Raw genomic sequence first — 12,800 nt, forward strand, 5'->3', positions numbered from 1 at the left:
TCTTCCCCATTATCTGGAGAGATGCTGGACAGGACACAGACTGACATATACTACATTATCATGTAGGTATCATATGACAGAAATATCATACTCACTTTTTAGGCACAAAAAATGAACCTATATATGGGATATGATTAATCACTTAAGCAATAATAGAAATCACAAACTAGAATGTGATTCTTTAAGTAGTACAGTATTTACAGCTTACTGTAAGTGACTAAACTGTCCCCCATATGCTCCAAATCCAAACAGATATTCCAGGATTATTACAGTAATATCATACAGGGCTTTAAATTATAAACTGTGACCTAGTGTTATGATATTTTTTTATTTAGTAGGCAAACTTTTGGCAGCTTCTATACTGTGTTTTTGAACAATATTACTGCTTACATTATTCAGTGACTGAGGACGAGGGCTCACAAACAGCGCCCCACCCCCTTCCACCAGTAGGCCTGTCCCGCCGCTGGCCCTGGCCTAGATGAAGTGCAGTGACCCAGGGAGGAAACATGATGGAAGCAGATGGTTAGGATAGGAGAGAGGGAAGGATTTGGCAAATAATCCGACCGCCTTAATCCCTGCAACAACAAAAGAAAAAGTCTGTCCTTTCATCTTTTTGTCACATTACTGTAAGAAAAAACCCCCAAATCACAGCAGAGAACATGACCCAAGCAACATCATGCTCATTTTTATGATTTAAATATACATAAACAACTGAGGCTCTTACACTGAAAATCTTTTATCAAAAATAGCATCCTCTTTACAAAATGAGTTTTAACAGCAGTGCTGGTTTAAAAAGTTGAATTTTTACAGTAGCATCAGGGCTGTGTGTACATGTACAAATAATACAAGTTTAATCTAACCAAGAAAGTCTGACATCCACTGACATGGCGGTCAATCTGAAATATATATATCTGTGAATTATTTTTATATATTATTCATGAATAAATCACCTTTAGTCCTCCATATTTTTAAAAGGCAGCACTTGCACAGACTGAGTCTGAGTCTCAACATTCAAAATCAAAAACATTTTCACAGATGATGAGGCATTTGTGTGCATTTTCAAACGATGCAGTATGTGTTGATGAGCTGGTGGGCCATCCGCATGTTCCCGCTGGCCTGGTAGATGAGAGAGAGGTTGAAGGCGATCTCCCTCCTCAGATCCACCTGATCGTCAGGGATACCCTGCAGAGAGGACCAGTGGTGAAAGAATGAAGAGAGGGATACACAAACAGAGGAAACGATACTGTGAGGCTACATTATAGAGGTCTACTGAAAAACTGTCAGTGCACACATATTGGACAGACAAAGAGCTGTGGATGTAGGTCCGTTCATTAATGTCCTAAATAACAGAAATGTGTCTAAATTGGGTCACGATTGATACAGCAGGCTGAGTGCTCAATCATAGTCGTCGGGTTACTGGATAAGAAGAAATAAATGTTCGGGTGATGTTGTATATATACTCTGGGTTTAAGTCTTGCAACTGTTTTTTTTTTTAGATCTTTTAACCAATTTTTGATGTCTGAATCAATATAATTCAAATTCAATAACTGCTTTTATTGTTGTAATCTATGACTAACGTAACGTCATATTAGTTTCAAGAAAAACAAAGCCAAAGCAAGATGGCAGAAAATTGCAGGTGGTCTGAGGACACAGACCTTCAATCTTTAGCAAATCAAATTCAGCTAGCACAAACCTCAGCGGCGGGCGTGTGACCCCAAACTGCAATGGCTCTGCTGAATCAGCAAAATTTCTGTTGCTGCTGTTACACAGGATAAACCCAGCCTGCTGTGACCCCCTGGCACTTGCACCTGAATTTGAGTTGCTACACTTGCTACCACTAAATGAATGTCCGTCTGCTGAGGTGCAGCCCACGCTTTCCCAGCAAAGTATTCTTCTAACAGCAGGGAGAAAGACAGAGGGACCACCAGATGAGCTAGCTACGTAATTCTTGTGTCATTTGTGGTCAGATAAACAGAGAGCATGAGCGAGAGTGGGGCAAGGGGCTCGACAGGATGAGTCATGAAACATTTGAAACTGTTTTACCTGGTCTGGCGTGTGACCCCAGACTGCTGTGGCTCTCTGCTGTATCAGCAAACTTTCTGTTGCTGCTGTTACACAAGCTAAACCCAGCCTGCTGTGTCCCCTGGCACTGGAGTTTGCGCCTGAGTATCATGATAGTATGGAATCGGAAGATAAGCAAGTGGTCCAAGCCCTGATGTATACGCACCTCAAGTTTCTTAGGAGGCATTGTAAGAGCCTTCTGGTAGTAATGTAAAGCCAAATGTGTGAGGCCCATCTGGTGCAGCGCTCTGCCCAGATTGTACATGCTCTCCTGACACTCTCCACGCAGTTCCACATACCGCCACAGGAAGGAGAAACCCTGGAAACACACAAATATTTAAAAACACAGAGTAGGTTTCTAACTATAAAGCTAAGAGAGGGAATACGACACACAAACACTGTACCTGCAGCACCAGTGTATGTCGTTTGGCAACGTACTTCTGAGATGCCATGTGGAAGAAGGTGAGACCCACACACAGGCTGTGGAGTGGGTTGTTGGGGTGAGTCTGGAAGGCCTGAACATACTGACCTGAAGACACACAACATGTGTTACATGAATACCATGGGAAAATCATCAAAATATTTTTCCTAATCTCACTACCTTTTATATTTATTTTTAAAATTAGCTTGTCTACTACATTAACACTAGCCACATTAGCTCCACATCCTCAGTGCGTGTGTGTATTTGGTACCCAGGGCGTGTTTGAAGCTCCCAGACACCATGGCGTTGTGTCCGCACAGGACACACAAGGCATGGTTGTCAGGATGTTTTAACAGCAGACGTAGACAGAAGCGATGGTGACGCTGGTGTTGGGAGGTTATTGTCAGCTGAGGGGAATAAAAAAACCGACATTTGTTTATGTCCACAAGAACAGACACACAGAAACAGAGACATGAAAGACTATTATGTATTTTTGTCACTGATTAATGGTCTTTAAAGCTTTGATGAGGTAATTCTTGCACACAGAGACAGAGGCAGACCTGGTTGAAAATATTCCAAAGCTGAGGCAGATCCACATTTTCCATCAGCATCAATCTATTGAGAAGAGAAAAGCAGAGGACAATTTATGTTTTTCTTTCAACTCCTGACAAAAAAGAAGCCGACTCATTCTCTGCATAATTAAGTCATAGATGTGAGTCTACCTAATGTAGTTGTAGGCCTTGTAGTAGTTGTGGTCGAGGATGGTGGCGGACAGGCCGAAGAACTCCATCTCCTTCCTCCTGGGCTTGTTGTCGTAGAAGGAGTAGAACTCCATGGCGGACTCGACCAGCAGCTCGGCCTCCTCGTAGCGCTGCACCTCACACAGTGTGAGCACGCAGCTCACCAGCAGCTGCCACCAGTCTTCTTTGGACAGAACATTGGTCTTACCTGAGCACAGGGACGGGATTATACCATCAGTATAGCATAAATTCTGGATAAAAAAAAGATCACTGATACTGGCTCGGTCGTCAGCCGTTTCACAGCATTTGACATTACATAACACAACATTTTCTACGTTTGTTTGTTGTTTGTCTTCCAGGTTTAATTTCATAAGGGGATGGCTCATGAATGCAGCACTTTGATAAACCATACTTTATGCTTTTTTATAGTTTAGTGAGCTAAAACATGCTTCAAATATTGCCCCGTCAGAGAGAAATAAACAGCTTGTTCTCCACATATGGCAAATGTGAATAAGTGCTGACAGTGACCAATATCTGGCCAACTGCTCTGTGCTGCTCCTGCCAGCTCCAGGCTCTGTACATCAGCCAGACAACCAGGTATGAAGACTTGAAACTCGGGTAGGCAGTTTAATTTTGGCGTCACTGGGCAAAAATCCCATGATTAACTTTGAGCATTTTGTAAGTCAAGTGGACTGAAAGAAGACGAGGCTTCTGCCCGTCTGCTTCGCTCTGCATTCAGGCTTTAGAAAATCTAGTTTGTGACAGGAGACTTTGGCCAATCATACTGCCAATCACTGCTCATGATCTGCAGTCAGCCTGTATAGTTCAGTATAGTTATATGTATATCCTTACCAGTGTTGTCCAGGTAAGCAGCTTCATGGTCAGCGATCTCTGGCAGTGTGTCTTTGGCCTTCACCAGTCTCAGGTGACTCTTCCCTGACGCCATTACAGAACGCACACACACCTTGGCTCGCTGCATGGACACCTAAGACACCGGAAAAAACAGAATTGTCCCTCAGTGCTGAAAGAAAAAAAAATCTTCCTGGATGAGACATCCTCAGTGCATGTGGGTGTGTTTATGCGTGTTACCTTAAGCAGCATGGAGATCATAGTGATCATAGCGTCCAGGTAGTCCTGTGTTTGTCCCTGAGTCTTCAGCAGTGTGGAACGATGCAGCAGCAGCTTCAGTTCCTACAACCACAGCGTATACAGAGATATGAGTTTACACACAGACAAAGAAATCAATCCTGTCACTCTTTTACAAATCCAAACACGAGGAAAGCTAAACTCAGGTTTTTAAATTGTTCAGTATTTATTATGTATGGGAGTCCACTCACCCCAGACAAAAACATCAATGTATCTTATTTTTATTTTATTTTTAGAATTGTTGTGTGTCCTCAAGTGTGATTTTTAAATGACACAAGACAGAAAATGTAGTATATTCTTTTAAGGACTGGACACAAGATGCAAGATGCTCTTGCCTTTTGTGAGGCCGACGAGTCCTGCGCCAACGTGTCACTGTCATACATGGACTCCAGGGCCTTGAGGGCGCACTCTGGTCGGCCCAGCTGCTGTTGCAGGGTGGCCAGGGAGAGCCGAGCCTCCAGGTGCTGCGGCGCCATCTCCACCACCTTAGTGTAGCTCTGAGCTGCCGCCTCCATTTGGCCCAGCGCCTTCAGACACTCTGCGTGGGAGACGTGATGAAGGTATTTATGCAACAGTGGTTTTCATTTTCTCGACTCAAAGCCAAACTGAGGGGTCATTTCAAACCCTGTCTTGCACCTTAGCTGCAAAGTTTAACACAGTGGAGATTTTTGGATGTGCGCTTCTGGAGATAAGCTTCTCATCTACCAGGATATTTCAGTTTCAACTCTTAAATTTGTCTGAGCAGGATTATGGTTAGTATTTACACCATCAATGTTTGTTTCGATATGTTGTGAATTACCTAGTTGGGGCTTTTAAAGCATTGTACATGTTTACTCGATCTTAAACTTTTGCTTTCTGTTGGTCCCACCTGCGTGTCGGAGCCAGACAACAGCCAAGTTGTACTTCTCCGATATGATGAGGGCAGACAGCAGAGGCAGGGCAGTCATGTACTCGCCCTCCTCCAGGTAGGCTTCACCTACATCCAGGTACAAGTCACCAATCTCCTCTGGACTCTGCTCCATCAGTGTCGACACGAGTCCCTGCGAGGCGGAGGGTACAGAGCAGTGGAGACAGGTGTCGTTAGCCATGCTAGAAATCAATATTTTTTGGCTTAAGTTTCTCAATGTTGCACCTGTGTTGCTAAGAAAATCTCCTCAACTGTGTTTACCTCCAGGGGTGTGAAGACATGTAGGTGTATGAGGCAGACAATTAGCTTGGCCCTCAGGTCCACTGGGACACTGTCTGGTACCTGCACATCCTGAATGTTACCTGGAGACACACACAAACACACACACCCTCGGTCAGCGTTACTATGCTCCAAAAATAACAAATATGACTACAGTTTCTTCACTGACGGAGAGGAGTGTGAGAATTGTGAGAAAATTCACAGCTAAGGTGTTAAGGCTACATTTCCACAATAACACAACAAACCACTGTGGACCTCTTCTCTTTGTGTTTAACAGTTTGTTCCCAACTGACTGGCGAAATGAGATATTGTAACTACATTTTACATGATGTTTTAAATTTAACCTTACAGGCATAAAAAGACAACTGTAAGGTCAAAGAGAAGAGAAATATTTGCAAACTGATTTATGTTTTTGCAAAGAGCCACTCACCGTTCTCTTCTGCAGCTAACTCCTCTACAGTCTTCGACTTTGTGCACTCTCCATTCTTCTCATCTTGTTCCTCAGTCGTACTCTCTGTCACTTTGTCATCTTGTTCTGGTACTGTACTCTCTGATTTGGTTTCATCCTTGACCAGAACTATACCTGCAAACTGGACCAAGACCTGGGACAACACACACAAAGCACATGCATCCATTAAAACACCTTGTGTTTGCTTTTTCTCTCTCTGAACGACACAAACAAGCTTTTGCTTCACTGCACACAAACACACACACCGAGGTCTACCTGCAGGGCCTTGTTGTGCTGGCGGTTGGCGATATAGAGCTCAGCTGCCATGTTGATGAAGTCATCGCTGACCAGGTCGGGGTGTCGCGCCAGAGCTTCCTCTATTACACCCAAAGCTGAGGGCAAGTCATTACTCTCATAGTAACTCCTAAACAGGACACACACACTCTTAATTAATAATTAATTCATTTTGATGCAATTAATGAAATCCTGTGTTGGGCTTTTGTGGTTGAATGTGTGGATCTGTGCATCACTGTGTGTACTCTACTTGGCCATGTCCTTGGACAGCTGCATGAAGTGCTCTCCGTCCTCCAGTGGCAGCAGTGAAAGGATCCTGCGGTAGCCGTCCATGCACTGTTTGTGCTCGCCCAGACGCATGTGGAGGCTGGAGCGCTCCCACACGTAGCGCACGTTGGTGGGGTCGTACTTAATGGCTGGGGAGGCAGAGAGCAAGAGGGAATGGAGTACAGTATTATTGATAGTAGGGTTGCAAATAACAACTACTGTCATCATTGATTAATCTAATTTCTTTAATTGATTGCTTAATCGTTAGTCAATATAAATGATGTGAGTAAATTGTATTTTAGAGACAGCAGAGTAAAATGTGGTGAGAAAGAAAAGCTTCTTAGGGACAAGACGATGTGTCAGAGTCGCAGAAACCCAGTCACTGTGCATTATCCTGCCCACCCTGGTGTCATGTTTCCAAAAATACCCCTGACTACTACAGTGTCACAAAAGACAGAGTTGCGACACAGGGACGTCTGGGTCACGTGGTTGCGGTCTCTGTTTCAGAACCGTTACACTCATATAGCTGTATATATTTTAATCTTTGACTTCTGAGTGTCAGACTGACCCTTTGAGTAGCAGACAATGGCCTGTCGGATGTTGTCCTGCTCCAGAGACATTTCTGCCAGTCTGATCCACTCATCACAGTCCGAGGGGTTCAGGTGAGCGGCGATCAGACCAAACTGCAGCGCTTTCTCCATGTCTTCATCATCCTCATAGATCATAGCTAATGTGGAGAAAGGCTCGTAGGCCAGAGGAGCTGGAAGAGAAGGGAGAGATCATTTAGATAAATGATAAATGTAAAAATAGGTAACTCAAAAAACGCACACAAGTTGTTTCATACCCTGTCGTATGATCTCCATACACATCAAGATGGCGTCCTCTTTCTCTCCTCTGGCATAGCGGATATTGGCTTCTCCCATCAAGCCTCTCAGAGCTCTGGGCAGCTTGCTGCGATGACGCCGCTCCTGGACACACACACAAGAAGTCATAAACTAACACACATTAAGAGCTGGGGAAAGGACACCTGCACACTCTTCCGTCTGCCTCCTCACCTTCATCATCTTCTTGTTTTCTCGGTTCAGCTCCATCTCCAGCGCGAAGACGTCCCCCACTGTCACATCCTCCTCGTCCCCGTCCTCATCCAAATCTCTCCTCTTCCTGCCCCTCCGTCCTCTCCCTCCTTTCCCCCTTCGCTTCGGCCTCTTCTCTGTCTCCTCCACCTCCTCTTCCACCTCCACCTCCATCTCCATCTTTGGCCCCTCCTCTTCCTCCACCTTGTAATCCTCATCATCTTCATCATCAACGTAGCTCAAACTGTCCTCCTCTTCCTCCTCCTCTTCTGAAGATGGTGGTTCTGGCTTTTCTCCGAGCATGGAGGCAAAGGCGAGCTGGACCCCCGGGCTGACTCCCTCTTCTGGCGGGAGGGAAGAGTTGTGTCAAGTGATGTCATCATCAATAATAATAATAATACTAATAGAAATAACAATAATAACAACCATTGAGAGAAGATAGGAGTCACCGGAGTCACTTTTTATTGTCATTGTGCACAGCAGCAATTGTTCTGTGGCCATTTTTACCTCAGGTTTCATCTCTCAGGCTATATTAAGGTTTAATATAACAATACTTTTCTGTATCACCTAAATAAAGCATTGTCCTTTGATTGCTTTTCATGTACAATACAATAATTTAATTTACACAGTACTCTATTTAGTAGAAATGCAATTACAACATCTATCCAGATTTGCATCTAATGTGCATCAGTAAGTATCAGGTTTCACTGAAGAAAACTGATATGTCAAAAGCTCCTCAGTTATAGCATTTGTGTCACTGATCAGCAGCAAAATGCAAATTTAACCGCCGCCTCAGTGTCAGAAAGACAGTAGTTTTACCGATTTTCCCCGGGATCTGTGCAGAGGTTGAGGGCTGAGCATCATCCTCCACATCTTCAGCATCAGCAGATACCTCTGACTCCTGGGAGGGGAAAGAAAATACTGACCTTTACTTAAACAGCTATGAAGGGGCTTAATTTTCGACATGGGGACACAGGGAATATGGCCCCCACAGTATTGGACCCCCATTTTTAACAGTCTAACTAATGTTATATCAGAAAGGTATGGAATATGGAATGGTTTTTGTATCTTATAAGTAGTAAATTACCCATAGAATGAATGGCAAGTATGGAAATGAGAACTTAAAGACGAAGAATAATTTTAAAAGTCTGTCGAAAATTTTTAAAAGTGATAATGGAATCTATTTTAGTGGAATATAGTTTTAACATTGTAAGAGGAGATGACACGTAGGGCAAATATCAGGGCACTATTAGTACAAATGTGAACTAAATCCAAGCAATAGGAAAAAAATGAAATGAGATTAGGTTGGTACCCCCATCATCTCCAGATTGGTTTTATTCTGCACTATTTCATCTATGGGTTAGTCAATACAGTTTAATTACTTTTTATTTTGCTGTATTAAATATTCTGTTACGACCATCCATTTCATGAAGAAGACATATCAAAATGATTTCTAAAAAATTGTAGTGTTTTGCTCTTCCTTGGGAAGATGCATCTGTGTCTGTACTACTTAATGTAGCCACTTTGCCACTGCACAAAAAAAAAAAAACACCTGATAACATCTGGCTTTTGTATGTAATGGGAAAGGTTACAATCGGGATTCACACTTGGGTCAAATGACTCAGCAGAAGTCATGGTTGTTTATCAGCTCTGGCTCTGATCTGCGCTGCTAGAAATAAAACACCCAGGTGAAGACACTTATTTTAGCTCCTTTACAGATGAGATGCAATGACATGGCACCACAAAACTCAGTCCGTTTCCATCCAAGCAACCTTCCAACATCGCTCCAAATTAGTCTGCACCAAATTTGAACAAGAGACCGAATAAGTAAGACATATATGAAGTCATCAACACAAAGGGTTCACTGACCTCTATGCTGCTCTCTACTGTTTTCTAACCTATTGTCCAGACTGACAGACACTTCAGTATCAACAACTAACTAACAAACAAACACATGCTCTCTGCAGCAGAGCCATGTACACGCCACTAGTTTACTGACAATTGGAAAGTAGTCTATGGCCCTTTTCTTTTTTTTTGCAAAAACGTATACACGCTAATCTGGGTGGAAAAGGGAGATGTGTCCCCCTGACCACTGAAATGTAAAGCTCGCCCATGCAGCAATGTATATTTCAAAACAGACGTTTAGGTATATTATTGAACTAATAAATCAGTCCATTATTTTTTTTTATCAAACAGTCCAGTCATATTTCAAAATATAAATATAGCGTGACGACATTAAATTGTTGTGAAGTCTATGAAACGTACAGGGTGATTCTGCGTCAGCTAGCTAACGTTAGCTATGCTACCTTAGCTCTGGTCTGAGCTGTGGCGTGGTGTCGCCGGTTAGGCAGTTAACTCGTTCACATATCCATAATTTGTGATTTACCTTGGCTTTCCGCTCGTCTCTCCGCTTGTCAAACTCCTCAAATGTTATCCTCCCCTCCAGGTACTCTATGAGCTCAGCGCTGAAACCAGACATCTTTCTGTCTGTTACGGTTAACGTTACTCTGTCTGTCTCAGGCTGAGGCTGACTGTCGGCACAGGAGGTGCTCCTTCAAACTAAATGCGTCATTTACGTTAATGCAGTAACACAATATCAACTGTTTCGAGAAAAATACACCCTCAGTGGTGACTTCAGCTGCACTTCAAGTAAACACAAATCACCCGCATGTTGAAGTGCAGTCACGTGACCTGTAAAAACTTCCGGTATGAGTTTCTCAAAGTGAAACAGGAAAGTGTTTTGGCGACAACTAGCGGTGAGAGCAGGGAACGCACACAATACAATTTGTATTTTGACCTTTATTTTTGCCTAAATTACTGAAATATTACCCACCAAATGTTATTATGCAAAAGAAATAAGGTAAAGTCAGTCTTTCTAAATATTTAATTTTTAATACTAAAACTATATTGACCATTAATCTAAAACCTTTATCTGGTTTTTACTCTGAAGACATTAAAATTGAAAAGGTACTAGAATGTAAAGATTTTTTTCCATGTATAAAACATGTCTGGAGGGGACATTTTAGTGCACTAGATATGAATTAATTAATTATTTTTTCATTTAATTATTAACAGCCACAAGTTATTTATTGTTCTTTTACCACCCACAGTTTATCATCTTGTTTTCTTTCACAAAGTTCCGTAAAAAGTGATTTTCTAAGAGGAAGTTTTATACAAATACACACACTGTGGTGCAATGTAGCTCAGTAAATTTACTCAAGTACTTGTACACTTGTACTTCCCTATAGTTCAGAGGGAAACATTGTGCTCCATAACATATTTTGACAGTAATATGTAGTCTATAGTATTGTTTGTGTTGAAAAGATGAAATCAGTTTCTTCTTGACCAACTACATCAATTAAATTCTACTGGAGGCATTTTCCTGCATTTTTTCCTGTATCACGTTCGTTTACTTTTGATACTTTAAGTAAACTTTGCCAATAACATACTGTAGTACTGTATGTTTTTTTGTTTATAGATATCATTTATAATTCATGCAAGTGCACTTGTTTCTTATTTTAGCCTCACATCATGTATGCTTTACACAACATGTTTGGCCTTCGCCTTCGTTGTTCTTCATGAAAATTTGTTTGAAAGTGCAGCTTGAGCGTACATAATTGAAAAATTAATATAACATGTTTGTTTTGTTATGACCATGCTGGGGATTTACGTCAATGCATATCAGCTTTTTCCATTTCACCCAGATCCAGAGCAGTGTGGCAACTGCTGCTGTTCATTCAGCAGGTTAATGCTTGACGTGTTCTGCATTATCTTTTTATCTCCCATGCAAAAAAGAGAGGGAGCAGAAGAAGAGAGAGGGACCGAGGGAGAGGTGGAGGGTGTGGTTTCATCCCGGCAGCTGATGCTCCTCCTGCTTCTTTCTCAGTTTCCTCTCAGTGTGAGCTCTGATGCCTCTGTTCCATCAGCTTCGCATTGTTTCAGTGTCCTGGATGTTCTGGATCTTCCAAACTGTGGGATGACTGCAGCTGAAGCCTAGCACAGGTGAGCATTATAATCCAAACCTGAAGTGTTTTATCAACCAAAAGGTATTTAATGTTTGTTTCTTTTTGCAAAGGGGGGGGGGGGGGGGGGGGGGGGCAGTTATGGGTCTTTTTAAATAAGTGTTGCCTTGTCTTTAATTTTAATTTTTTGAACAGACTAAACTAANGCGAGGAGCGGCGCCGGGGAGGGGGGGGGGGGGGGTGGGGGGGGGGGGGGGGGGGGGTGGCGCAGTTATGGATCTTTATAGATAGTTGTTGCCTTGTCTTTAATCTTATTTTATGGAACAGAACTAATCTACAATTAAATGTGTAACAGACTTAATAAAAGTCTTTAATTTTGTAAAAGTACTCAACTACTTTCATGTTTTGAAGAGAAATGCACATATTCTAAATTCTGAGGGGGCGTGTGTCCCCTTTGTGCCCCTGAAATCTACACCTATGTGTTCAGCACAACCCAGCCTGTTCTATTCAAAAATTGCCCCGTTAGCTTGTGTGTTAATTTAGTAGTTCTTGGTTCAAAATTAGCAGATTGAAAGCTTGGTAAACAACGCGCATCATTTGCAATGTTTACCATGTTTTTGGCAAATGATGATTCCACCTCTGATGTGCAATTTGGGCTGACTATAAATATTTCATTGACACTGACATTAGAGTTGAGTTGAAAAGAAAAGTGTGCCATTTTTTCCAAGTATCAAACATTAATAAACCTGGCAACAAGGGGCAAACACAAGTTTGAGCCCCCCCCCACCCGAACCAATTATGTATGGACTGACTCTACTCACTCAATAGGCAGGAAAATTGCAAAAATTCAGCTGCTGCTGTTTTTTATTCCGCCTAATTTGCTTAAATAGCAGGGAATCCATCTATTTACATGTGCACAGAGCAACAAGCAGCAGGTTTTAATACATATCCATGTGTGTACATAGTGAACACTTGGGTCTGTGTGTGTGTGTGTGTGTGTGTCATTGTTTTCATCCCTTATCAGGAACAATTTTCACCGCTCAGTTGGTCAGCACAAAGGCCACAGGCTGAGCTTCATAACAACCTCTGTTCCTCTCTCCTTTCATATCTTCTTCTCCTCAGATAAATTTAGTCTGCGTAATCAATGTGAGAACTAGAAACTGCTCTATCAGCAGATCTAATTAGGTGGATAATTTGTACAC

General features: G+C 42.3%; 1 protein-coding gene across 1 annotated transcript; it reads right to left on the reverse strand.

Annotated features, from left to right (window-relative positions):
* Positions 1–731: 731 nt before the first annotated feature.
* On the reverse strand, positions 732–10,325 carry gtf3c3 (general transcription factor IIIC, polypeptide 3). The gene is made up of 19 exons (XM_050063171.1): positions 10,023–10,325; positions 8,456–8,537; positions 7,619–7,980; positions 7,408–7,531; positions 7,132–7,323; positions 6,547–6,712; positions 6,279–6,426; positions 5,985–6,156; positions 5,537–5,637; positions 5,237–5,408; positions 4,704–4,906; positions 4,312–4,413; positions 4,075–4,207; positions 3,205–3,430; positions 3,043–3,097; positions 2,754–2,889; positions 2,466–2,590; positions 2,228–2,380; positions 732–1,182 (listed from the first exon to the last, which is right to left on the reverse strand). The coding sequence occupies exons 1-19, from the start codon at positions 10,113–10,115 to the stop codon at positions 1,060–1,062; spliced, it is 2,868 nt and encodes a 955-aa protein (XP_049919128.1). The 5' UTR covers positions 10,116–10,325; the 3' UTR covers positions 732–1,059.
* Between the last annotated feature and the right edge of the window lie 2,475 nt (positions 10,326–12,800).

The sequence above is a fragment of the Epinephelus moara genome, chromosome 15, assembly GCF_006386435.1.
Source record: "Epinephelus moara isolate mb chromosome 15, YSFRI_EMoa_1.0, whole genome shotgun sequence".
Lineage (NCBI taxonomy): Eukaryota > Metazoa > Chordata > Actinopteri > Perciformes > Serranidae > Epinephelus > Epinephelus moara.

Coding starts and splice junctions, on each gene's coding strand:
- gtf3c3 (XM_050063171.1), bottom strand. CDS start 10,115: ATGTCTGGTTTCAGCGCTGAGCTCATAGAGTACCTGGAGGGGAGGATA. Junction 4,907..5,236: donor TGTCTGGCTCCGACACGCAG/GTGGGACCAACA, acceptor TCTCCCACGCAG/AGTGTCTGAAGGCGCTGGGC. Junction 3,431..4,074: donor TGCTTACCTGGACAACACTG/GTAAGGATATAC, acceptor CCCTGTGCTCAG/GTAAGACCAATGTTCTGTCC.